Genomic DNA, 25,996 nt, shown 5'->3' with positions numbered 1-25,996 from the left:
GATTTAGGGTATGGTGGTCCCAAAAATCTTGTTCTAATCAAAATCTTAATTGGATTTCAGCATTCCCAACCTGCCCTAAAACACATTATATGTATATATATATATATATATATATACATATACACACTAATCTCTTTGCCAGACAGACATTATGTGATAATTAATACATATGTATATATAATTATTAAAAAAGTACAGTTCTCTATCTTAAATATTGTGACTTTTGCTTTCTAAATTTAGGTAACAAAATCTATCTTCCCTCATCATTTCATTGAACGCCATCCACTTGAGTTTGAACACATCACTATGTAATAAAAGTTGGTCTAAATATTATATTAAGCAAAAACATATTTAAATATTCTTCTTGTCTGCTCTCAATGCTCCTAATAATATTAGGTCCTTAGCTCAAGAGGGAAAGGCTCATCTGGGCTCGCGCCACGTGTTGATGTTTGCAATTATAAGGTTGGACTATTTTGGTTATCTGGTCCCATCATAGATTCTTAAGTCCAAGAAATGAGATAAAGAACTGCCAACTTTGGTTCATTATTATTATTTATAATTTATTTTATTTTATTATATATATTGGGGCTGTTAATTAGTGTTGCATACCTAGATTTAATCTGCTTTATGGGGATTTCAATAATCCTAACATAGTAACCATAACCCTAGTTGGAACAGCTTTTATGGAAAGGTTACTCAATCTGGGAAATGAAACTAATATATTATTTTTTTAAAATTATTTTTTGTTCATTAAATTTCGAGAGCTGGCTTTGTTCGTACTCATGTTTAATTTTATATTCCGCAGTTTATGCATAGTTTAAGTGCACTTTCTACTTTATTTTTTAAATAATTTATTTTCATGTTCTTGCGTTTGTGGTGTACGTTAACCCTAGTTTGAACTGCTTTTATGAGATAAGTACAGAATATGGGAAAAAAATTTACTATAATATTTTGAAGAAAATTAGTTTTTATTCATTCAGCTTTATATACTCTGCATTTCATACTCAATTTAAGTGTAAATTCTACTTTATTCTTTCATTTTTCATGTTCTTACGTTTGTGATGGGGTAACCCTAGTTGGAACTGCTTTGCCCAAAGGCTACTGAATATGGAAAAATAAATTAATAAATTATTTTTTAAAAAAAATTATCATTCAATTTCGAGCTGTATTTATTATAATATTTAATAAAACTTATATTATTCCGTGTTTTATATATACACGATTTTCACTTTTCATGTTCTTGCATTTGTAGCGTATTAATTACTCTACTTGTATTTGCTATTTATTCATTTAGTTTCGAGCTATATATTTTGTTTATCAATGTTTAATTTTTAGATTATTCGGCACTTCCTATGTTCTTGTAGTGTGTATGTAATACGATATAAAACACAAAAATTAAAATAAAAGCTTGTGGAAATCCTCTCAATTGCTTCCTTATAAGTGTACAAGAATCAATAATGTGGTAAGTTTGATGGTGGGGGAAAAGTGGCATCTATTCCCATTAGACAACAATAATTAGGACAAGAAGACAAATTATTGGATACCTAAGTATTAAGTCTAAACTTTGATAAAATTTCAAATTTTTTGGAATAATAGTGTTGGGTCGAGTCAAACAATACTTGCAGCACTAGCTAGCCACATAAGGTGATGTTGGCATGACAAGATAATTAGAAAGTTTAACAAACTTATAAGATAATATATTAATTACTTCCACCCCGTGTTAGGGGATTCTGTTAAAATTTTGAAAAATTCTAATACAGATCGAGTTTGGCCGAGTTGAAATTAATTATATAGTAAATATAATACACTTGTCGTGTAACTGATGTACAGTTTAAGAAAAATGGACAATGTCATGATACATTTATTGTGTGATTGACTTTATTCGCGTAAATTTAATTTGGATTAAAAAAAATTCAATATTTTACAAAACCACTGTTGACAGGTTAGTTTTAGTTTTAATTATAAGGATAATCTTCTTGTGCCACTTATATAGACATGTTTAGTGGGCTGTTGGGGCTTGCCTTGGATTGTAGAATTTAGGGGCGTCTACCTTATAAATAAACAAAGAATAATTAAATGCCAATAAATAATTAAAAAATTATTATGTATCTAAAGTAGCTATGTCATAATTTTAATCTCTTGTCTTCCTCCATACTCTTTTATATCACATTTAGGGTTGGTTTAATGGGTGAAAATAGAGGGTTGCAACTCAATCCACCTAATTTTTTTTGAGTTGGATTATGTTTAAAATTTCTTAATTTGGATGTAATATAATTTTATTTAAATAAGTTTAAATAGATGACGAGTTTTTGATGAGTCTTGTAAGGGTTTTTCATATTTAATTTTTTATTGGTCAATGAAAAATTATTTTTAATAATATATAAATACACTTTGGAACTATACGTCATGTAACAATTACTCTCTAAACTAACAAATGTAATACTTACCCCCTACAATTAAAGTTTTACACAATATTGCCCTTATACTATATATATATATTTAGTTCAAAGATTTTTTTTTTTACTAATTTTGCATTTTATGTTTAATTAAATTTTTTTAATTGAAAAAAAAATATATATATATATATATATAATTAGTGAGTTAAATAGTTCGAATTTTTTTTATAGACTAAAAGTTAACTAATAAAAGAATACAATAAATATACAAAAAAATTTCATGAAAATATTTTATTAATTTAGTATTTAAATTAAGTTATTAACTATTTATTCTTTTACATAAAAATGAATTATTACATATCGGTTTTTTTTAACATACTTTCTTTAAAAATTATGATATAATATATTTATTATTTTTTAAATAAATATTTAACTTTTGGTTAAGCGCATAATATTTGTCAATTTATTTTAAAAAAGCATATATGAGTTGTTGGTTATATTATACTCTACTGTGTATCTATTATAAATATACTCCACTTTTAATTTAAATTCTTCACTTATTAAAAAAATAATTTAATGATGATTTAATATGCAAAATACTAAATTATATTAAAAATAGTATAATTATTCAAGGCATGAAGGGTATTTTTGTCCAACCAAGGGGTAAGTGTTATATTTATTAGTTTAAGGGGGTAAATGTTAAATAATGAGAGAAATATATATTATAGGGGACTAAATTAAAAATGAGCCACGAAAAATACAATTTTCCTAAAACAAAGTATACAAGAACGATGGCAATGATATGAGCATTAATGGAAATACACATACAAGTCATTAAGATGTTAATATTATTATTGTTCTTCTCTTACGTAGCTAGCTAGAATCGGATACGAACTTGAAGGAGATCGTTTCCCAGGCTTCGTTGTTCTTCTTGGATTCTTAGTGCAGAATCAGCAACAATTTGCCTTACCGGGCCTACCTCAATCAACTCAAGAGTTGGTATATCTCCAATCTCACAAGGGATTTCCTCTAGTGTCCAGCAACGTCCGATGGTGAGGCGCTCAAGGCATGGGAAAAATGAACTGCTTTCTACTACTCGCCAACGTCTGAGATGCAAACCCTCCAATAGCAAGAATTTCAGCCTTGGGAATCCCTCTTCACTACTGCTGCATTCCCACTCTCTCCCTGTAAACGCATTGTCCCTTAATTTGAGTACTTCAAGATTAGGCAACGAACCAATAACCGTCATATGTCACCATGGAATGGTGCATCCACTCAGAGTTAACTTCTAAAGATTGGGTGGCAGAGCAAAGCTTGCAGGCAAAGGATTTTCTTTGTAAATCAAAGAATTGATAAACAAGAGATTCAGAGTCTCAAGTTGGTACAGATGGACCAGATTGCTGAGGCAATACTCCGTCCACACTGCTACGAACAAATGATAATAGTAAACCTTCAACTTCTTTAAGTTGGGCATCGTTTCAATGGCAGTGCTTGTGAATCTGAAGTTGTCCACACGGAGAGTTTGCAGATTTTCTAGAACATGCCCACCACTTGGTGCAGCATCCAAAGGACTAGGTAAACCTCTTTCTTGGAAAAAGATAAGATGCCTTAACTGTGGCATTTCCCATATCTCAATTGGTAGAAGTAATATGGCATCTGCACGGATCATTAAGGTCTGAAGATTATGAAGTTTTGATATTGATGGAGGGACCTTGAGTCTGTTACTGAGTTTTGGGCAGTCTAGGCCGAGAGCAAGAAATCTTAGATGAAACAGTTGGGTTATTTCAGGACGTAAAGAATCTAAGGATGCTTCCAATAGATCAAGTACCCTTAGTAGTCTATAGCCTCGTAGAAAGGATAATGATGCAATGTACCAGTGGAAATACAAAATAGAACGGATAGGCGAGACAGATGCACATTTATCCACAATTTCTTTAGAAATTTCAAAACGAATACTCAAGCGACGCTGGTTTTGTATGCCTTTTCCAGAATTGTTGGCGACATGAAGAAATTCCTCCTTTCGAGCTTTTTGCATGCATAAGTCCCTCAAGAGATCATGTAATCCACAGAATCTAATTTTGCCATTGGATCTCTTTTTAACGTTCAGAACAAGATTTCTTTTAACAAGATCTTCCAAATATTCCTCTGCTAATTCTTCTAAGCTTTTAGGCCTACTCGGTTTTAGAAATCCCTCAGCTATCCATAACTTGGTGAGCTTGAAGACTGGAATTCTGTAATCCTCCGGGAAACCTCCCATGTAGAGGAAACATGCTTTGAGATGACACGGTAGACGATCATAGCTCAAAGTCAATATCTTTGAGAAGTGTTCATCATTTGAGGCCACAGCTTCGCTTATATTTTCTACAATCTTCTCCCAATGATATTGGGTCCTGTCCACCTTTGCGAGAATTCCAGCAACCACAGCAATTGCAAGGGGAAGTCCGCCACAGCTTTGAGCAATAGTTCTGCCGATTCTCTCTAAATCGGGTGGGCAACTTTGTTGTTCAAACACCTTGTCACGAAGTAGATTCCAGCTCCACTCCTCATCTAAGAAGCGCATCTGATGAAGTGGGCTCGAAGATGCATACACAACCACATCAGGTAGCCTGGTGGTTATCAAGACCCGACTTCCATTGTTGTCATCCGGAAAAAATCTCCTCACATCATCCCAAGTTTTTGTACTCCACATATCATCCATTACAATGAGATAAGTCCTACCCTTTAAAGTTTTGTAGACACACTCGGCTAGTTCTTCATCCATCATGTTACTTAAATCCGTAGTTTTCTGATCAGTCAAAGAAGCAACAAGGGCAAGAAGAACTTGGCGTAGATGATAATCTTGAGATACAGTTGTCCACACACGAATATGAAAATGATACACAACAAGTGAATCGTTAAAAATATTTGTAGCTAGAGTAGTCTTACCAATACCGCCCATCCCAACAATTGAAATAATCTGGAGTGTAGACGATTCTCCACAGAGCCGAGCTTTTAACTCCAAGAGGTCCTCATCAAATCCCACCATCTTGTTCCCATCATTTGGTGCTCCTCCTGAGGAAGGAAGAGCTGAAGCGTAACTGCACTGCACATCTTCAACTGTGCAGCTGTTTTGGATGCTCATCACTTGTTCAATAATCGAATCGGTTTCTTCCATCACCATCTGCAAGTCGACCTCTTTCTTCTCAGAATTTTGGAGCTCAAGATCCACGTACCTCTCCTGTTCTGAGCTAATCTGATCTGAAACATGGGATTCAATAATATCTTCTGCTCGATACGCCAAGTCCCTGATTCTTCCTTCCAATCCTTCAACTGTTTCTCCACCGATCTGCGCATTATCCTCCAGAAAAGCTTGCAAGAAGCTCAACTTTTCTAGGAGAGATTCAAAGAGTTGCTCCTCACAAATAAGAGGAACACAACAATATTGATGATGATGATGATTTATGCGTTCTAGTGTTTGGGCAAGTGAAGCAACAGCAGCATAAGCCATAACTTATCTTCTCCAAAACCTCAAACGAACGATTTCAGCAGGGCATGTCGTAGATGGTAGTGGAGTGTTTCCTTTTAATGTGTTGCAAATGGTGTTGATTCCCAATCAAGAAAAACACAGACGATTTCTGCAGCTGTCCACTTCTACCACAAAAGAAAAGGTGACCAATTATTGGGTAAATTACATAGGGACCCCCGAAATTATGTTTAATTGTATAAATATGTTCTATTTTTTTAATTTTAAAATTATAAATTTACCCATAATGAGATGTTATTGTAATCACTTCGAAGTGTATATAAAGTTTCAATTTTAAATAGAATGTGTATTTATAATTACAATTATAATTTTAAAAGATATATTTATAATGACTTTGAATAGAGAAAAATCTATTTATGTGACAAACTCAATATATTTTTAGATATCACAGAACAAATAGAGCATTGAGGCCGAATTGGATTTTTAATTTAGTTGACTTTTACAGCTCAAAAGGGATTTGTATAAACACCATTATATGATAGGAAAAATATACGTAATTCTTTAATATTGTAAACGAGCAAATTCTTTTTTTATAAAAAAATAGTAAAATATTTTCTTATATTTTTAAAATGAAATAAATTACCTCCTTAGGTAGGTAGTAAATTGTTTCATTTTAAAAAATACAAGCAGTTAAAAATTGGTACTTTTTTTCTACAAGGGGATAGTTTTTACTCATTTACAATATCATAAGGATAAATTGCATTAAACCCTTGTATGATATAAATGCAAGTTTTCTTTAGATTTAATGTTCATAATATATATTAAGGTTTTAAATAGTTATTCAAATACTTGTCATATTTTTATACTTGTACATAAGTAAATATAATAAAAAAAAAGTATAATTATTATAAAATATTATTATCAAATTATAGTCATTGGACAAAAAGTAACTGGTGATAAATGAAAACGATAGCCAGCTTTTCTTTTTCTTTTTTAACTTCCTGTTTATATGGAGTGAGGTTAATAATATTGTTGCATCTATCTCTTGACAATGCCTTGTTCAAGTATTTCACCTAGTGTTGTAGAATTGACGTAGAAGAAAAAAATATTTGCAAAAGCAATACACTGAAATGGGGCTAAATTACAAACACATCTCGTAATCTTGTATTTGTAATTACAATTTTTATGTACTAATTAAGCATTAATTTTTATTATTTTTTATATCTTACATTGAATTTTTTAGATTAGATTTTAGTCAAGTGACTGTGTATAAAGTGAAACAGCGATGTATCATTAACTAGGTAAAAATTTGTTTTTACTTTGTATGTTAATATTATGTTGTAGGCAGACTAAATATAAATAACTTGTTTATTAGCGTAAATAATTAAATGCTTTCATTATTATTTGAAATTATTTATATGTTGTTTTTAATTGAATTTTGGTTCATTTAAACATAATATGTTGCTAATGTACCGTAAATACGTACTTTCTTTAAATTGTGTTTTTGTGTGCATGCTTTTGGTAACAATCTTAAGATAATTAAAATAGTAAATGTACCGGAAAAAAACATACATGAAAATGTACGAATTACATAGGTGTTTGAGGTGGGTGTTTATAATTCTATAATTTAAGTTAAAAATCAACATGCATTTATGGATAATGTGAAAATTAGATGGACATACTGTAAACGTAAAAATTGTAAATTTAAAACCAAAGATGAGGTTATGTAGGCTTTGCTTAGAAAGGAGTTTGTGGATAATTGTTACACTTGAACACCACATGACGAGACACAACAATGGGTGTTTGTGATCCTCTTGTATCTTGTAATGAGCCAACTCTAGTTTCAATGATGCATTGGAATGATTACTAGCATATGAATTAAGATTATATAATGGTTTTTTTATGGTGTTGGGCTTGATTATTTTTCCTCTTATTAGAGTCGGTGGGTCTTAATTCGACTCCACCTGCTTTTGGTTAGGTATGTCCTAGTTTCTGCCATAATGGAGCATATTGCGATGATCTATCAAGGTTGTCTGAACAACTATTCTTATTTATCATGTTAAGGTCGAAATACAACATGTTCCAGAAATATTAAGATCAGGTGTCCAAATTGGTGGGTAAGATAAATCCAGTATCCTTTAGTAGTCTATAGCCTTGTAGAAAGGATAATGATGCAATTTCCCAAGGGAAATACAAAATAGAATGGATAGGCCACAAAGTTAGAAGAAATTTCAGAATGAATACTCAGACGACGCGGTTTTTGGATGCCTCTTGCAAAATTGTTGGTGACATCATAATAAAATATTTTTTTATTAGTAGCATGCTTCTGTATTTATTTTTCTACTAAATGTTATTAGCTAAGATATTTTATAGTGGAGATAAGAGAAGTAGTAGGTTTAAAGATGAAGTGCTTCCATGGTAAGAGAGGAGCAAATGATGTAATAAGCAATGGAAAGAGAAATTTTGCATTGATTAATATTGTTCTTGTATTACTTAGAATGGATACGAACTTGAAGGAGATCATTTCCCAGGCTTCTTTGTTCTTCCTGAATCAAAACTGCTGAATCAGCTGCAGACTTTCTTCCTAGGCCTATAGGTACCTCAATCAACTCAAGAGTTGGTATGTCTCCAATCTCACAAGGGATTTCGTCTAATCGCCAACAACGTTTGATGATTAGGCGCTCAAGGCGTGGGAAGTGACTGCTTTCTACTTGCCAACATTTGAGATTCAACAACTCCATTAGCAGGAATTTCAGCCTTGGGAACTCCCCTTCACTGCATTCCCACTTTTCCCCCATAAACGCATCGTCCCTTAATTTGAGTACTTCAAGATTAGGCAATGAATGAATGACCGCCATATCTTGCCAAGGAAGTGCGCAGTCGGTTAGAGTTAACTTCTGAAGTGTGGATGGTAAAGCAAAGTTGGCAGGGAAAGGATTCACTTCCAACCCAACAGGCCTAAACATGAGACTCAAAGTTTCAAGTAGGCACAGATGGACCAGATTGCTGAGGCAGTACTTTGCCCACACTGCTGTGAACACATCACAATAGTAGACTTTCAACTTCTTTAAGTTGGGCATCATTTCAATGGCATTGCTTGTGAATTTGAAGTTGTCAACAAAGAGTGTTTGCAGATTTTCTAGAACTCGCCTACCACTTGGTGCAGCAGCCAAAGGAGTGGGTAACATGCTTCCTTCAAAAACGATAAGATGCCTTAACTGTCGCATTTCCCAAATCTCAATTGGTAGAAATAATATGCTGTCACCTGTTTCCCATCTGTACATACGAATCATTAAGGTCTGAAGGTTCTGAAGTTTTGATATTGATGGAGGGACCTTGAGTCTGCCAGTGAGAGCAAGAAATCTCAGAAAAAATAGTTGTGTTATTTCAGGTGGCATAAAGAGTAACACTGTTCGTAATAAATCCAGTACCCTTAGTAGTCTAAAGCCTCGTAGAAAGGATAATGATGCAACAGAGCTGCGGAAAACCAACATTGAACGGATAGGCGAGGCACAGGCACATTTATCCAGTAATCCATCAGAAATGTCAAAATGAATACTCAGACGACGTTGGTTTTGGATGTCTCTTGCAGAATTATTGGTGACATGAAAAAATTCCTTCATCCGAGCCTTTTGTATGCACAAGTCCCTCAAGAGATCATGCAACCCGCAGAATCTAATTTTTCCATTGGATCTCTTTCTAATGATCAGAACAAGATTTCTTTTAATAAGATCTTCCAAATACTCCTCTGCTAATTCTTCTAAGCTTTTAGGCCCATTCGGTTCCAGAAATCCCTCAGCTACCCACAACTTGGTGAGTTTGGAGACTGGAATATTGTAGTCTTCTGGGAAACCTCCCATATACAGAAAACATGCTTTCAGCTGCCATGGTAAATGGTCATAACTCAAAGTCAATATCTTTGAGATTTGATCATCATTTGTTGCCACAGCTAAGGTAATGTTTCTTGCAATTTTCAGCCAATGATGTTGAGTCCTATTACAATTTGTGAGAATTCCTGCAGCCACAGCAATTGCAAGAGGAAGTCCTCCACAACTTTTAGCAATCTTTCTTCCAATTCTCTCGAATTCAGCTGGGCAACTTTGTTGTTCAAACACCTTGTCACGAAGTAGATTCCAACTCCTCTCCTCATCTAAGAAGCGCATCTGATGAAGTGGGGTAGAAGATGCATACACAGCCACATCCGATAGCCTAGTGGTTATCAAGACCCGACTTCCGTTGTTGTCATCTGGAAACAATCTCCACACATCATCCCAAGTTGTTATACTCCACATATCATCCATTACAATGAGATAAGTCCTACCCTTCAAACTTTTGTATACATACTCTGCTAGTTCTTCATCCGTCTTGTTACTTAAATCCACAGTTTTCTGATCATTCAGAGAAGCAACAAGGGACACAAGAACTTCCCGTAGATGATATTCTTGAGATACAGTTATCCACACACGAGAATGAAAATGATACACAACAAGTGAATCATTGAAAATATTGCTAGCCAAAGTAGTCTTACCAATACCGCCCATCCCTACAATTGAAATAATCTGGAGTTTGGATGATTCTCCACATAGCCGAGCTTTTAACGCCACAATATCCTCATCAAATCCTACCATCTTGTTCCCATCATTTGGTGCGCCCCCTGATGAAGCCGGAGCTGAAGTGTAACTGCATTGCACATCTTCAACTTTGCTGCTCTTTTGGATGCTCATCACTTGTTCAATAATAGAATCAAGCTGTTCCATCACCATCTGCAAGTCATCCAAGTTAAGGAGCTCAAGCTCCATAGACCTCTTACAAGAATTTAGTGAAGAAGCTGCCTTTTGCATAGCAGAAATCAACTTAAGACCCTTCTTAAATCCACAGCAATTGTCTTGTGGCCTAATCTGATTCGAAATATGGAATTCGGTATCTTCTGAGCTAATATGATGTGAAAATTGGAATTCAATGATATCTTCTGCTCTATAGACCATGTCGTTGATTCTTCCTTCCAATCCTTCAACTGTTTCTCCACCGTTCTGTGAATAATCCACCAGAAAAGCTTGCAAGAAGCTCAACTTTTCTTGGAGAGATTCAAATAGTTGCTCCTCACAAATAAGAGGAATAGAACAATATTGATGATGATTCATTATCTGCTCCAGTGTTTGAGCAAGAGAAACAAGAGCAGCATAAGCCATTCCTGAATCCTGATCTTCTCCGAAAACACAAACACACAACTCAGAGTTGTTTAAGCATTTGCAATGCAACTTCTGATTTTGAACATCTCATGGGACCAATAGTTCAAGACTTGACGTGGAAGAACATGTAAGTCAATGTAGTGGTTGCTGAATCCTTATCATCATAATTAATTAATTTAATGTAATGGAATCAGAAAAGTGTTTCCACCTTTTTGGAATATTTTTCCTACTTTTCAAACACCTTTCAAAAAATATATTCCAAGCATTATATATTTTCATTTTCAGGCCTTTTTAGTTATAAATGTATAAAAGGCAAATTACATTTCTAATCCAAAACTTCATATTGTTAGTACTTTTTGTCCTGTAATTTATTTGATTTACACATTTAGTCCTGTTATTGACGCATTTAATCCAATACATCTCACATTTTGCCATTTTTTGTCAAATTTGATCCTACATTGATAAATTTGGTCCATCTTTGAATTTTCATTTGACCGGAATGCCATGTTGAAACACACGTCATTTTGCCACATGAAATGCCATTGTAACATCTCTTCCTTGAAAATGACTTGTTCAAATGTTTCATCCAGTGTTGTAGGATCAAAATAGAAGGAAAAAAATATTTGCTAAAGCAGTACACTGCATGGGGCTAATTCCCATCTTTGGATTGAGAAACTGTGCAACCATCAACCTTCATATCATCTCATCACTATGTGCCTGAACATAGAAGTATTTGCAAGAATGGGCGACGACGTCTGGTCTTGCAGCGCACAACCAACTCCCTCTGAACGGGTCGCGGTTGGTACTAGGTATATCCTATCAATTCACAATTTAGAGGAAGCGGTCGAACATGCAAGACTAACCAGCTCCCTCCGTAGGATCTTCCCTGCTGGAGAACTAACCAGCTCCCTCCGTAGGATCTTCCCTGCTGGAGATTTTGGAATTGAGTTGATAAATGCTACACGACGTATCTTTTTATAGGGAGCAACCTATGATGAAAGAAACAATCATTATATTTTTCCCAGAAGGTAATAAGAAAGACAAATGTAAATTACATCGACATACTTGCACTTAAATTTAACTACATAAACACTCCATCCCATGAACTTGTAGTTATAATTATAAGTATACTCTCTGAAATAAATAATATTGGGGGGGTACTTGTAATTTTGCAATGTACATAGGGTATTTGCATATTGTAACACTACCTGATGGGGTGTCGATGTAATTTATCCAAAAACAAAAGTAAAGTGCAAGTGTAAATAAAGCAGAAATTTCATATGGACCCTAGAATCATCATTGTGAATTTCCCAACGTTGTATTTAGATTGAAAATTTTGAAATCAAAGATTTCAAATCCATGAAAACAAATACTTGGTTTGGCTAATTACAAGTCCGATTTCAAATCTCTTTAACATGTAGTTGTTTGAAATGTTTTTCCAAATCCTTCCTTTTCACTAATGTTCACTTTTTTTTCTTTTTTGGGTCAAATGTAAGTTTTCATTCATCCAGTAATTATTTACAGAGTATTCCGGGCATACCCGGAGAGATACAAAAGGACGCTAATGTTCACTTTGTTTATACACAAGTTTCTACTTTATTGGCCGATAAGAAATGTTTACTTTGTCTAATGGGATTGGTAGCCTGAATTGTTATTGGGAAAGATAAACAAAGTTACGTTGATTAATTAGTCATTAGCCAGTTACAAAAGACGGTAGTAATCCTAGGATATAACGCAAAAGAACATTTGATTAGCCTAGGATGTAATAGTACATGCAAAAAACATATCATACAAAGTGAAGATGAACCTTAACAGCCAGATATAGCATATACGCCGTCCATGGAAAGTTAAAAGGAATCTCAAAATGAGCGGCCACAAGTGCTTAAACATATGTGGTTCATCAAATGTATGAAGTTTATGTTTCATAAGTTCATGGTTATGTTCAAAACACCCCTAATACATTTTAATATCTAAGACGAGATTAAGCGCAACAGACAATCCCCTAAAAAATAAGGTAAATGAAAAAAAGGGCAAATGGGATCCCCTCACAAGGGAGACGATGTGCTTCTTTTTCAAAAGTTCAAGGGGTCATGTTGCTTACTTTCGTTTAGGGGGACTTTTTGTCTATCAGTATTATTACATAGGTTAAAATGCAATTGACCCTATCCAGATGTAAGGAGCAAATCCAAATTAGGTAATATTCAGACACGAAAAGCCATTATGTTAAAAAGTGAAAAATGAAAAGAAACAGACTCGAGCAACAAACCGTCACATTAGAAAAGTACTGCAGAGAAAAGTAAAAGCAACAGAAGTAAGTTGACATGCCTGTTTCGCGATTGAATCCATTATTTCAGTTGCGGAGATAGTGCTACCGGGTTTTCTCACAATATACGCCATGGGAATCTGACCTGCTTCTTCATCAGGATATCTGCTCCTCGATGCATGTAGTAAAATCACAAGAAGTTAGTTGAATATTCCCAAACTAAAGTAAGTGCGTGCTCATAGTATCGGATAATCAAACATTTTGAGAGCAACATCTACAATAAAACAGAACCATTTCCGTAAGCAAACATGCAATTATCTGCTTGAAAATGCAAATACATGGATATTAATATTGTATGATTCTCCTCTCTAATAAGATGAGATGGTTTTTTTAACCCATATAAAAACCAAAACACATTTTTATTTAAAATTTACGAAATGAACCAGAGACAGCCTTGTTTCACTATAATACTCATATGAAATAACTATTCAACTTTGCAACTTGATTCGGCTCAAGGCAGACTGATATAGATGACCCGACTACGAGAATACGAGAAAGCTTACGGAATAACAGCTGCATCAGCAACTTCAGGAATCGATTGAAGTAAATGTTCGAGCTCAGCTGGAGGAACCTGCAAGATCTCGTCTTTCATCAGACAACATTAGTGATGCAAATTAGTTTCAGGAAAGATTTCTAAGCAGAGAATGATAACCTGATAAGCCTTGTATTTAATCAGTTCTTTTAACCGATCGACAATGAAGAGAAACCCGTCAGAGTCGAAGTAACATAGATCCCCCGTCTTTAACCAGCCTTCTGAATCCAGTGTTGCGGCCGTTGCTGCATCATCTCCAGCATAACCTGTCAGTTTCACACAGCATTTAAGGTCACTTGCAAAAATTAAGAATGTAATAAAATTATCCAGCATCAAGCTTTTCTTTTTTCTTGCCAGTTTCCTCAATTACCAGCTGCTGTTGATCATTCCAAGCACATGAATTTCACTGTAGGAATAGTTAAAAAAGTTCATTCAGCCACTCTAAACCTTCTTTTACTACTTGGGACCAGCAGGTATTGATAGTGGAATAAGTGGCTCAACTGACGGTGTGAATCTTTTATCGCACGTTCATGTCACACCAGTATGTCGTTGACAACTGGTCTTTTTCAAAGTAAAAAAAACAATATAATTAAATTAGACTATAATATAAAGGTGCAGTAACTGCAGTTCATACAATACACGCAGTGAATGTGATCCAAAGTGTAATAAAAGGTCCTTCATCCTCAATTGGGTAGGAAATAATTTGCATGCAAAATACTAAAGGCCAATCAAGTCCATCAACTTAACAACCTTTCATAACTGCAGGTCCTCGCAACCATAGTTCGCCACGTTGTCCGGGGGGCAAGGCCTCTCCGGTCTGAGGATCAACTATCTTGGCTTCCATGTTCTCAGACAACCGGCCTGCAGATCCATGTCGTGTTGCCTCCTCGGGCCCTATTGTTCGTGTTGCCCCTCCCGAAGTCTCAGTCAAACCATAGCCCTAACAAATAACTTCAATTACTGCTACAAAACATAAACAGCTCTACAAAACTTAAAAACATCCCCTTTCTAGCATCAGAAACACAAAACATATTTTTGTTTATAGATTTTCCACTGGAAATATTCTGACTAGAATTCTCGTCGCGAATATTACTTTTTTGTATATAAATATATATACAAGTTTTTCGATGCATAACTTAATAAACTAATAAATAGCTCCACAAAGTCTTAAAACATCTCCTTTCTAGCATTAGAAACACAAAAAACAATGTTTATTCATACAAATTTTCATTGGAAATATTTTACTACAATTCTCGTCGCAATGTTTACTTGTTTATATATAAATTTATGTACAAGTTTTTCTATCCATAACTTAATAAACTAATACTATAAGTTTTAATTAATATATTTATATGAAATCACTAATAATTCTAAACTAATAGAAAATATAATTATCAACTTTACTCAAATACAAAAGAGATTACAAAATCCAAAAACAAATTATGAGATTATAAACTCTTTCTTAAAAACTATAAACTTCCTAATTGCTCTTAAAATCTTAACAAACTCTTTCAATTTATACATACTGATTACAAAATTGCTCATAGTAAATAATTTTCTTGATCTCATTTTTTTCTTCATTGTCTTATTTTATTTAAATATTTCAGGATCATATTTCTAAAATACAATCTAATATTTTATAAAATGCATGAGTTTATAAAATCTTTAGATAAACTTATCTAAGTCAATTTATGGCCGGTGAGCCCTTACTTGATTGGTAAGGTTAACGCCTCACAACTAAAAGTTTGTGAGTTCGAGTTCTATGATTATGGGTTTATATATTAAATTAATTTTTTGTATTTGAACGTATTGAATGATGAAATAAATTACATATTATATTATAAGCAACAAAATGCTTTACTAATCCCGTAAAGGATGGAGCAAGAGAATGTTTTTGGTTTCTACACTTGGACCTTTTTAAATACATTATTATATTATAAAACATCAAACGTCCTAGTTCATGTTCATCAATCAATCGAACCCAAAAGCCTACATACTTTAACAGATAACGACAAAGTACCCTAACAACTTGTCCAAAAAGGCAGTCACGCGCTATGCTTAAAATTCAATAATAATTCCGACTAATCAAACACTAAAACACACACACAAAACTCCATTATTACAGCTAAACTTTGGTTAGAAAAAAAATAAAGAAAAGAAAAGAAGAAAAATGACGTATGTGACTGGTTTGCTTTACCTGGAAAATCTCCACGTGAGGGAACTTCTTCCTGAACCGCTCGGAAACCTCCTTCCCCAGCGGTGCTCCGCCGCAGCCCAGAGACCGGAGTGAGCTCAAGTCATACTTGTCCACCAAATCTGACTTCGCCATCGCCACCACCAGCGGCGGTGTCACCGGAATATACGTCACCCTGTGTCTCGCGACCGCCTCCAGCATTTTAACAAAATCGAATTTCTCCATCAGAACTACACTCTCTCCCATGGATGCGGCTCTTATCAGCATGAAAAACCCGAAAACGTGAAACAACGGCAGCGTGAAAAGTGATACTGAGTGGGTGTTTTCTTCCTCATCCTTTGCCAACTTGTTGTGGTACAACCCCGCGATCAATGCTATCAAGTTTCGGTGGGTTATCACGACGCCTTTCACTTTTCCGGTGGTGCCGGAAGAGTAAAGGATTGCGGCGGTGTCCGATTGATTTACAGCGGCGTCGTTTGTAGGGCCTGAAACTTTCGATTCAAGCATGGAGAGGAATTGCGGCGAATCGAGGAGGATAACGGGGATATTTGCAGGGAGTTTACGAGAGATATCCGAAGTGGCGAAGGCGACTGCGGGTTTAGTGAGCCGGATTTGGTGGTCTATCTCAGAAGGAGAAGACGATGGATTGGACGGCGAAAGGGCGACGCCGAGAGAAAGGAGAGAGAAATAGAGGACGGGGATGTGGAGAGACGGCGGGGAGAGGACGAATGCGACATCCTTATTGGAGAGGGAAGGATGGAGGGCCTTGAGGGAGGATGAGAGGGAAGCCACTTGTTGGAGGAAGGTCGAGTAGGTGAGGTGACGGCCGGAGGCGGAGTCGATGAGGAAGATTGTGGTGGAGAGGGTGGAGGAGGAGGCGGTGGTGGGGGAGTGGAGGAGGGAGAGGGCGTATTGAATGATGGAGAGGGGCTGAGACGGTGGGGGTAGAGGGACGGCGGGGCGGAGGCTGTGGTAAATCTTGGTTTGTGGGCAGAAGCCATTTCTGGGATCGATGATGATGTGAGAGGATTGAGTGTCGGCCATGGGAATGAGGTTGATGGTGATGATATGGTGAAGGTAGCTGGATTGGGGAATGTGGCGACAGTGTTCTTATTGTTGAGAGTGTAGAGAGAGATTCAGATTTCAGACATTCATGTTGTGAATTTGTGATGGCTGCTGCAATATTTTATTAACTTGTCGTCGTCTTTTAGGATAAAATCATAACCAACTTCACATTGCCGTCTCCACCCTTCATACTCATTAAAATACGGAAATCTATTCTACCTCCATTTTCATCCCATCTAAATTAATTATATAATAAATATAATATATTTATAATATAATAATATATAATTTCAATAAAGTGATCATTACAAGTGCATCATACTAATTTTATAATTAATTTGATTTAGTCAAATTTAATTTTAACATACATCTAATGAAATAATTTGATCCATTAATTCTGGTTAAATTTTTATCCATTTTGTGATAAAATTATCAATAATGGAAGCACGCTCGAATAGTATGCATAAATTAATTTATTTATTAAAAATTTAATAACAGAAAGAATTAAAAAATGATAATTATATTATTTAACCTTAAATGTGTATGAAAAAACGTAATAAACTTTAAGAGACAGTGAAAACTAAATCGATTGCTGAGTATTTTTGTTCAAATATATTTTATCAATCATTAGTGTTTACTATAGGGTTCTCTCACTCGACTAATAACTAGTTATTAAAGCACACTTAATTCATGTGTATAATTTAAACTTTTATAAATATATAAAAGAGAAAATAAATAAAATATGAATAGATAAGACTTATATTCTTTAAAAAAAAAAGTATTTAATTTCAAACGCGCTTAATTAGAATATTTTTTATAGAAAAATTTAAAAAATATGGTCATTTTGTTTACGTATAAATATACTTGAAGGTATTTTAATTAGCGTACATTTTAATGATTAAACGTGATTACTCTAACACTGCACATTTAAAAAATAATATAGATATAGTATTTTAGATTCATGATAAATCTAAATTAGTTGATTATAATACATTTCAAGAATGAATTCATAAATTATGTAAAAATCATATTGAGAATTTATATGTTCTTTTAGTCATTGGTTCTTCAATAAAAATTTAATAATCATCAATCTTATAAATCAGTACAAATCATTAATAATATATGAGCTTTAATTGCTTTATTATATGTTTTGAGATCATTATAATAAAATTAATATAATATTTGCTAAAAAATTTATGCAATTTATTAGAATTATCTATATATCTAGTTTCTATACAAAAACAAGCTTAATCAACAACTTAGTAAAATTCATAGTATATTTTATTTTATATTAATTATTAATTTTTTAAATTATCCAATAGTTTAAGTAAATTAATAATATATTTTTGTTAAAAATAATTTGGGTTTGTCAATCCAACATAATAAATAAAAATTATAAAATAATTATATTTTAATGATAAAATTTAAAAAATTAAAAAACAAGAGCTCGAGCTCGAGCCAAATTTTTTTTTTACTTTTACACCCCTATGCGAGATTACTCTTTTTATTTTTTATTATATTATATTTAAGAACAAAAAATAAAGAGAATGATAGAGGAAATAAAAATATAGAAAAAATAAATTGATAGTTGAGTAGAGTGAGCTATAAGAAAAGTCCATTTCTTCCCTTTACATTTAATGTGTTTAAATTTGAGCAACTACTTTGTTCGGCTGCCTTAAGTACATCAGGTGGCCCTAATTTATTAATTAATAACTTAGAACTAAAAAAATCGATAAATTAAATTAATATTAAATATTTTTTTTAAAAGACTTAATTGTCAGCCAAGATAGTTATAGTCCATATATAAATTATTTTACCTCATATTCAGATATACTTTGAAATAAAATAAAAATAATCAAAATCACTTTTATTTTTTTAAATTTATAACTTAAAAAGAAATGAAAACAAAGAGCCCAATGGGCTTTCGTACCCCGAAATAAGCCCATCGCAGCGAAAGCGCGCTCTATCAGCTCATAATCGGCCGCCGCTACTCTGTTTTCTGGCTCTTCTGTCTTCATACCCGGAGAGTTATACGAATTTCGATTGGAGGGGAAATATGCCACGGACGACGACGGTGGAGAGCCCTGGCTGCCCTCCGCTCAGAGCGCTAACCTTCGACGTTCTCGGCCTTGTTAAAGGTAAAAGGGAGAGTAAAGAGTAGTTGTTTCTGCGAGCACATGTTCGAGTAATACTCGAGTTGAAAATATTTTAATTCGTAGCTCTTTTCGGGTTCTGGTTTGGTTTGTTTCTTGGGAACAGTTATTGAGGCGAGTGATGGGCAGAACGGAGGTGCTGCGAAGATGGTCGAGAGGTGGGGCGACCCGGATTCCTCGAAATGCGTGCTTGCCGCTTCCATGCTCGACCGAGAGTCAGACCCGGTATGCTTATTTTGCTGCTTTCTTGACGTGGGGTTTTAACGGTTTTAGTAGCAGGGTTAACCGATTTGTGGTGTTTTGTTGTTAGGAAGTGTTTTATCTCGAGTTTGAAGTTAAACTTAGAACTGTGGCGATGGTAGTGTTCAATTTTAGAGTGAGTTTACATGCATGATTCTTGGGAGAGGTAAATAAATGCTGCAGCATGTCAGTCTAGTACTTAAAACAATTTTTTGGTGCTTACAGGGGTTGGAAGCTAATTGCAATTGCTGTAGGCTTGTTTACAGTATGAAGGGACAAATATGATGATTGAGACCTTAAATACAGCTTATAAATTGAGTTCAATGTAGTTTATCGTATGAATGTTTGGTTTGAAGAGAATACATTCAAAACCCATAATTGGATTATGATGTGCTTGCTGCGTCCTGTTATTTAGATGAGATCAACATACATCCTGTTAAGTTGTAATGCTAGTTCTTTAAATTTATCTGACTTACTAAATGTGGTCTAACAATCTTCTATGCATGAAAGTGATTAGATGTTGTGGTTAATATTTAACTCATGAAAGTGAAGATCACAAGGGATTAACTTTCCTGAATCAAATCAATTGAATCAAACACATAAAACAACTATATTAACAACATATTTCACGATATACACAATAAAGCATTTCAACAAACCCAAACCAGGATTCAGTTTTCGAATTTGTCGATATATCTTTCAGATTCTCAAAGATAACCAACATTATAAACAAATTACGGCAGAGAGAATAATGCTCTGATACAAAATGAAGAAATAGCAGACATGATAGGAGAAAAATCAGGAAACCATCACCATCCAACAATGTTGGTAATGAAGTTATATCTAACATATACGTATGCATTCCCAGCTTACATGTTAGATTGAGTGTGAAAAGCCTAGAAAATTAGGATATCGACCGACAGCAAATGATGTATTTTTTTTTACCAAAAACAAATGATGCTAAGATGACATCTTTCCATAAAAAATGTCAAATGTATTTACCATCTATGGTTGCAGGAAGTTATCCCGAATGAAACAGTGGGTAACGTGTAAAAATTGTGATGCTAAGATAAGCTGTGGCCACAGGTCCATGGCTTATGCCATGTCTACTCTTCAATCTTGCTTCGCGAGAGTGCGCCCATGTTTTATTTTATGCTTGTCACTGATTTTATTTCTTTAGGGCGAAAACAATTTGGTGTTCAAGTCATGCCCTACGCCTTATGTTATGCTCACTGCTAGTTTGATTTCTTTGGAGGTAGAAGAGCTCTGCAGTTAAGGAGTGTTTCCATGCATTAACTTAGCCAAAAAAATTGACTAAAGCAACTTGTCTAACATTTGAAGCTTAAACAATTTTCATGGTAGAGAAAAGTTATGGAAGAGTATAATAGTTGTAGGCTTACAACTGATGAAGGGGCGTGCTTTTCTGGTGCAGATTCGAGTAAATTGGGACATTTAAATAGTAGAATTTAGAGTTCTGGGGTGTACTGGAGAGTCAAGAGATCAGAATGCTTAATTATATGAAGAATGAAATTATCAAGTGGGTTTAACTATTGTTCTTAGAAATTTCTGGTGTTGAAGCTATTGATGGAAAAAGTACAATGGAATATCAAAGACATAACGGGCACCTCCAAGTTAACGACTTATCTTGAGAACTTCAAGTAGGTTCAAAGAGAAATCAGGGTTAATTGTTTTTCTTTCTCAATTTTGCATGAACCTCTTCTAGAATGCTACCTATCTGTTGTGTGGATCCCCTGCGTGGTCTCATGTTGTGGCTTCTTTGATGTACCTTTTGCTGCTTAATTTAGTGAAAACTGCATTAACTGCATAACAGGAGATTATCATTATCAGGGCATTATGTCAAAACAGAGAAATAATTAAGTACACTACTACAGATATCAAAGATATGACTTCTTTTTGTTTTATTCTTCAGTTCATATGCCTTATATTTTTTTCGCCATATCTCCTTCATAAATATTGTTTCTTAAGTCTGTCGTTTAACATGTTTGTTGCTTGTATTGCATGGAAATGTGCAAATGCTATAGCTGCTTGGTATCGCACGGAAATGTGGTTCAGTAAGTTTTTCTTCTGCTTTTGAGAAACCAGCACTCATGTGGCCTTCTGTGTTGCTTATTGAGTTTCAAGCCCTCGCACCATGTTAGTTATTATAATCTGTTTGACAGATTGAGGTGATTAGTGCTATCAATGGGGATCTTCGTGCTCATATTCCGAGTTTATGTCAAGCTGAAGAAGCGAGTTGTGAGGATGATGCCATCACCAGATTGCATTTGTTCAAGAAACACCAATCAGAGTCATCATCCAGGTATCACGGCAATTCTTCAAATCTCTGTAGCCCAATTGTCTCTTATATTCTGAAACCGCATTACTCCGAACTTTTAACCACTTTCTGAGCTGTTCATGAATATGCATAGAAATAATATCTGATAATAGTTTCAGGGGCTTCCTTTGATCAGGAAAGCTTATAACTTAATTATTGAAATAAAGAAGTAATTAAATGTTGAAAGGGAATTGTTTGGGAAACATTTTGTTGGTTTATACTTCTTAATTTAAGTTTTTGAGTTTGCTTTAGAGACCACACGTTTATATTGAAAACCTTTCTCTACATCTCTGCTGCTATTCTTGGATGCTACGTCATGCTGTAAACAGTTAATAATTCTGCTGCATGTATTTTTCAAAAATTGATTTAGGTCATGTACATTACTGACCTGCTCAACTAAAGGGCATGCAAGCATGGAATCAATTGAGTTAGGCAGATCGCCGGAAGATGCAATCCATGATCGTTCTCCAAAAAAGTGGAATGTGTGTGCGTCGGGTAATATTTTGTGTTCAAAGGTGGATGAAAATGAGAATTATGCTTTGTATGGAGGGTGAGTTCTCTAAATTTTTAACTCTGGAAATTAGAATTAATCATGCTTTATCAATGATCAAGACGGTGACATCGTTTGTTTTAACACTCAGGAAAAGTGTTGAAGTTAATGTATGGGATCTTCATGAATGTGTTAAGATCTGGACTGCAAAATCTGTAAGTGTTTTACCATCAAAGTACTTTAGCGTCTCCATACTCTGTTTTGTATTTGTGATTATATTACTGCTTCGACTACTTGCTTAAACATTTTATTTGCTGAATGCCCTGTATAGCCCCCTCAAAACAGTCTTGGCATATTTACCCCAACCTGCTTTACATCTGCAACTTTTTTGAGCAAGGATGATCACCGCAAACTTGTTGCTGGAACTGATTCTCATCAGGTAACACTCTGCAAATTTTTGTTTTAATTTTTCTATGAATATTTTGTACTAGAAGAGTAGTTTTATAATGATCATTGTGGCGATGAAAATAATCATTTTAAGTTTACTGCATGGACTCCTGCTTGTCCAGTTGTGAGCTGAATATATTAAAGTATCTAGAGTGTGACCTTCTGTAGGCACTCATGAAAATAATTATATTATAATCCTGTACCTAAATTAGAGAGAGAAAAAAATCCCTGCACCCTGATGGTTGCTGACTACCTTATAATATACTAGTTCATAGATTGAACTAGTGTACTTAAAAGAATATCTGAACTGTAGGCGATCTTTTGTGACCGGGTGATGTGTATTTTATTTGTATATGTACTATTGTATTCTTTACTGAATGATGTATATTTTTATTGTATGTTCTATTGTATTCTTTACTGAACGAGTAAAAGCCATTTTTAAGTCAATATTTGATAATATTTCAACATTAGGATTTTTTTGAACTTAAGCTTTCCCAGTTGAAGCATGACTATCTGATTTTAGTTGATCTTTATTGGCTGATGTTCATATTCTTCATATATGGGTTGTTGTATTTTTTACTGAACAAGAGCCATGTTAGTGTCAAATTTGATAATACTTTGACTTTATAATTTCTCAAACCCAAGGTTTTCTCTCTTGAAGCATGCCCTAGATTATGTCAATAAACTTACTCCCACCTTATAAATTTTGCAGGTCCGTCTGTATGATATTTCTGCTCAGAGAAGGCCTGTCATGTCTGTTGATTTTAGAGAGACCGCAATTAAGGCTGTCGCTGAAGATGTTGATGGACGGACAGTATATATAGGAAATGGTTCAGGTGACCTTGCTTCCATTGACATTCGGACAGGTATACTTTAATTAGCTTCTGGTGGCGAAATTAATGAAATCCATTTGCACTTTTTCTTGTATTTATCCTTCCAAAGCTCCATTCCAACAGTTCATATTGAAGATATAGCAACTTCTCAGCACAAAGATATTGCAACTTCATTTTTATAGCTTCTGAGCAGTTTCTATATCATCTGTCAGTCTAAGTTTTAATCTTGCATTTATCTTAAATAATAGTCTATAAGTTGGTTAAAGAACTATTCCCTGATGCTGTATTGTAGGGAAACTTTTGGGATGCTTTATTGGAAAATGTTCTGGAAGCATAAGATCCATAGCGAGGCACCCAGTGCTTCCTGTAATTGCCTCATGTGGTCAGTATATTATCATTAACTGATTTGCTTCATTTTTAGTTGTTCAAGTTCTAGGACATGTCCAGTTGTTTTTCTGTTTTATACCACAAAACACGTGCTGGTTAATGACAAATATTACTTGAAGTACTTAAGTACTTCTCTAGGCATAAGATCATATTGTTATAGTGCCAAGTATATTTTATTCATATGTTCTTTTTTCCCCCTGATCACATTTGTTTAAAATCAAAATTCGGCTCCTAAGCCCTTTAGTTATTTCATGCTTCTTATGGATCCCTATCCAATCTGTTGCATAATGTTTGTACTGCATATTCTTGAGTAATTGCCGTGTAATGACTTGGCTTTTCTACCAGGGCTTGATAGTTACTTGCGCATTTGGGACATAAAGTCACGACAGTTGCTATCAGCGGTATGCTATAAGACTAACTCACATGCTTGTTGGTAACCACAACCGGCAAGAATATTTGCATTGCACATTAGAAAATTTGTTCTGCTACTTGTACAATCAAACACACTATCCTAGGAAAACTTTTTAAAGGGTCTCAATGTAATTTTTCATGTACTTTTTCTTCGGAAGGGGCCTTATCTTCTGAAGGACCCCAAGTGAATCACTGCTTGAAAATGGAGCAATATTTTCAGACTTTGGGAGACGTGCACCATCTCATAATTGGTTTAGAGCATTACAAGCAGCTGCTTTTCACTTTGATGTGCTTGTTGAACTTCAGTATTCATCAATCTTTGTCAACTAATGATTCGTTCAATTGACTGCAGGTTTTCTTAAAGCAACATCTAACCAGTGTTGTCTTCGATTCCCATTTCCGTAATAAAGGTTTATCTTCTGCTCCTTTTTAATTTTTACTGATGATTTTACTCTGTATGTGTGTGTGTGTGTGTGTATGTGTGCATGCAGAATTTTCACTGAGTGAATTATAGGTGTCTCCTTATATCACCTAAACCTCCAACAGACTTAATTAGTTCTGTCGCACTCATAAGAAATCGTTGCAAAGTCAGTTGAGCTAATGTCTTTTTTGGCATGCTGCTTTTGCAGAAGTTGCTGGTTCTGTTCCTGATCCGCAAAGTGTAAATGAGGTAGAATCACCTGAACAGGTAGCAATATGTACCAAAAGGAAAAAGTCGTCTAAAGAACATAGTGGAAGTAAGAAGGTGAAATCTAAGAAAAGTAGAAAGAGATCAGAAGGCAACGATTATTAACACATCTTTTATCTGGTTGATTAAATATCTTACTGACACAATTGTAAGTGGTTTAGCTGTAAGATTGCTACATTGCATCTGCGGGCAACTTCACCATCTTTCTTATACATGAACTCAGAGCATATCTACATGATGCTGTGAGATCAGGTGCTGGTTATTGGGCAATATCAAACAAACGGCTGCACATAGGAGCTTGTTTGTAACTTACGCTTTTTCATACGGGAAAATACATGGTTTGGATTTTCTACATTGTAATACAGAGATTGGGAGAGCTCAAACTTTCAATGTTGTACGATATACCTCAGTATTTATCAGTACATGACTTCATTGTTAGAAAAGATTGCATCACTTTTCTGGACATAGCAGAAACTCATTCATCAAGCAATAGTTCTGTGTAACGGGTTTTGGATTGTCTTTTCTTTACTATATGATTTTATATTCATTGATTTTTTGCCATCCGTGGATGCTTACTTCATGAAGTGCGTTTGATATACTTATCACTTGTTACTACGGATGATGAATAGCGGTGAAGCCGCTCACTTGTTTGTTTGCAATGACCAAGGCTGAAAAACAAATTTAACTGCTTGATGCTGAATTTACAATCGAATGATGGAAACTCGTTTGATTTTGTAAACATGACGACACTGACAAGATTTGAATTTTGCTTTGGATTCAATCAAAACTATAAAACCGCCAACAAATGTATAAAATGATTTAACTATTTAAATTTGATCGTATTTGATTT

The 25,996-nt window shown here is 34.5% G+C and overlaps 4 protein-coding genes across 5 annotated transcripts; 1 reads left to right on the top strand and 3 right to left on the bottom strand.

The window, feature by feature from the left end:
- Positions 1-3,114: 3,114 nt before the first annotated feature.
- On the bottom strand, positions 3,115-6,034 carry LOC105166317 (putative late blight resistance protein homolog R1B-16). Its single transcript, XM_011085628.3, is given in 1 exon segment — positions 3,115-6,034. A coding segment is annotated over 1 exon segment (2,610 nt). The 5' UTR covers positions 5,884-6,034; the 3' UTR covers positions 3,115-3,273.
- Positions 6,035-8,247: 2,213 nt separating this feature from the next.
- LOC105166980 (putative late blight resistance protein homolog R1A-10) lies at positions 8,248-11,168 on the bottom strand. Of its 2 annotated transcripts, XM_088877590.1 has the most exons (2): positions 9,291-11,168; positions 8,983-9,201 (listed from the first exon to the last, which is right to left on the bottom strand). In XM_088877590.1, exons 1-2 carry the CDS (start codon positions 11,046-11,048, stop codon positions 9,121-9,123), a joined length of 1,839 nt encoding a protein of 612 aa, XP_088733716.1. In that variant the 5' UTR covers positions 11,049-11,168; the 3' UTR covers positions 8,983-9,120. The 2 variants fall into 2 exon arrangements, with proteins under 2 accessions (XP_011084823.2, XP_088733716.1); XM_011086521.2 differs by having other exon boundaries at positions 8,248-11,163.
- A 417-nt stretch (positions 11,169-11,585) lies between these two features.
- On the bottom strand, positions 11,586-17,308 carry LOC105166964 (AMP-dependent synthetase and ligase family protein). Its single transcript, XM_020695089.2, has 6 exons — positions 16,101-17,308; positions 14,654-14,843; positions 14,024-14,169; positions 13,875-13,942; positions 13,374-13,476; positions 11,586-12,037 (listed from the first exon to the last, which is right to left on the bottom strand). Exons 1-6 carry the CDS (start codon positions 17,139-17,141, stop codon positions 11,873-11,875), a joined length of 1,713 nt encoding a protein of 570 aa, XP_020550748.2. The 5' UTR covers positions 17,142-17,308; the 3' UTR covers positions 11,586-11,872.
- A 1,826-nt stretch (positions 17,309-19,134) lies between these two features.
- Positions 19,135-25,589, top strand: LOC105166306 (Transducin/WD40 repeat-like superfamily protein). The gene is made up of 12 exons (XM_088885392.1): positions 19,135-19,300; positions 19,422-19,540; positions 21,598-21,627; positions 21,736-21,875; positions 22,261-22,440; positions 22,532-22,595; positions 22,712-22,819; positions 23,540-23,693; positions 23,953-24,042; positions 24,393-24,448; positions 24,811-24,868; positions 25,088-25,589. The coding sequence occupies exons 1-12, from the start codon at positions 19,219-19,221 to the stop codon at positions 25,249-25,251; spliced, it is 1,245 nt and encodes a 414-aa protein (XP_088741518.1). The 5' UTR covers positions 19,135-19,218; the 3' UTR covers positions 25,252-25,589.
- Positions 25,590-25,996: the final 407 nt, after the last annotated feature.

Source organism: Sesamum indicum, linkage group LG1, assembly GCF_026168435.1.
Source record: "Sesamum indicum cultivar Baizhima isolate 11 linkage group LG1, ASM2616843v1, whole genome shotgun sequence".
Lineage (NCBI taxonomy): Eukaryota > Viridiplantae > Streptophyta > Magnoliopsida > Lamiales > Pedaliaceae > Sesamum > Sesamum indicum.
This window is presented reverse-complemented; position numbering and strand designations above follow the sequence as displayed.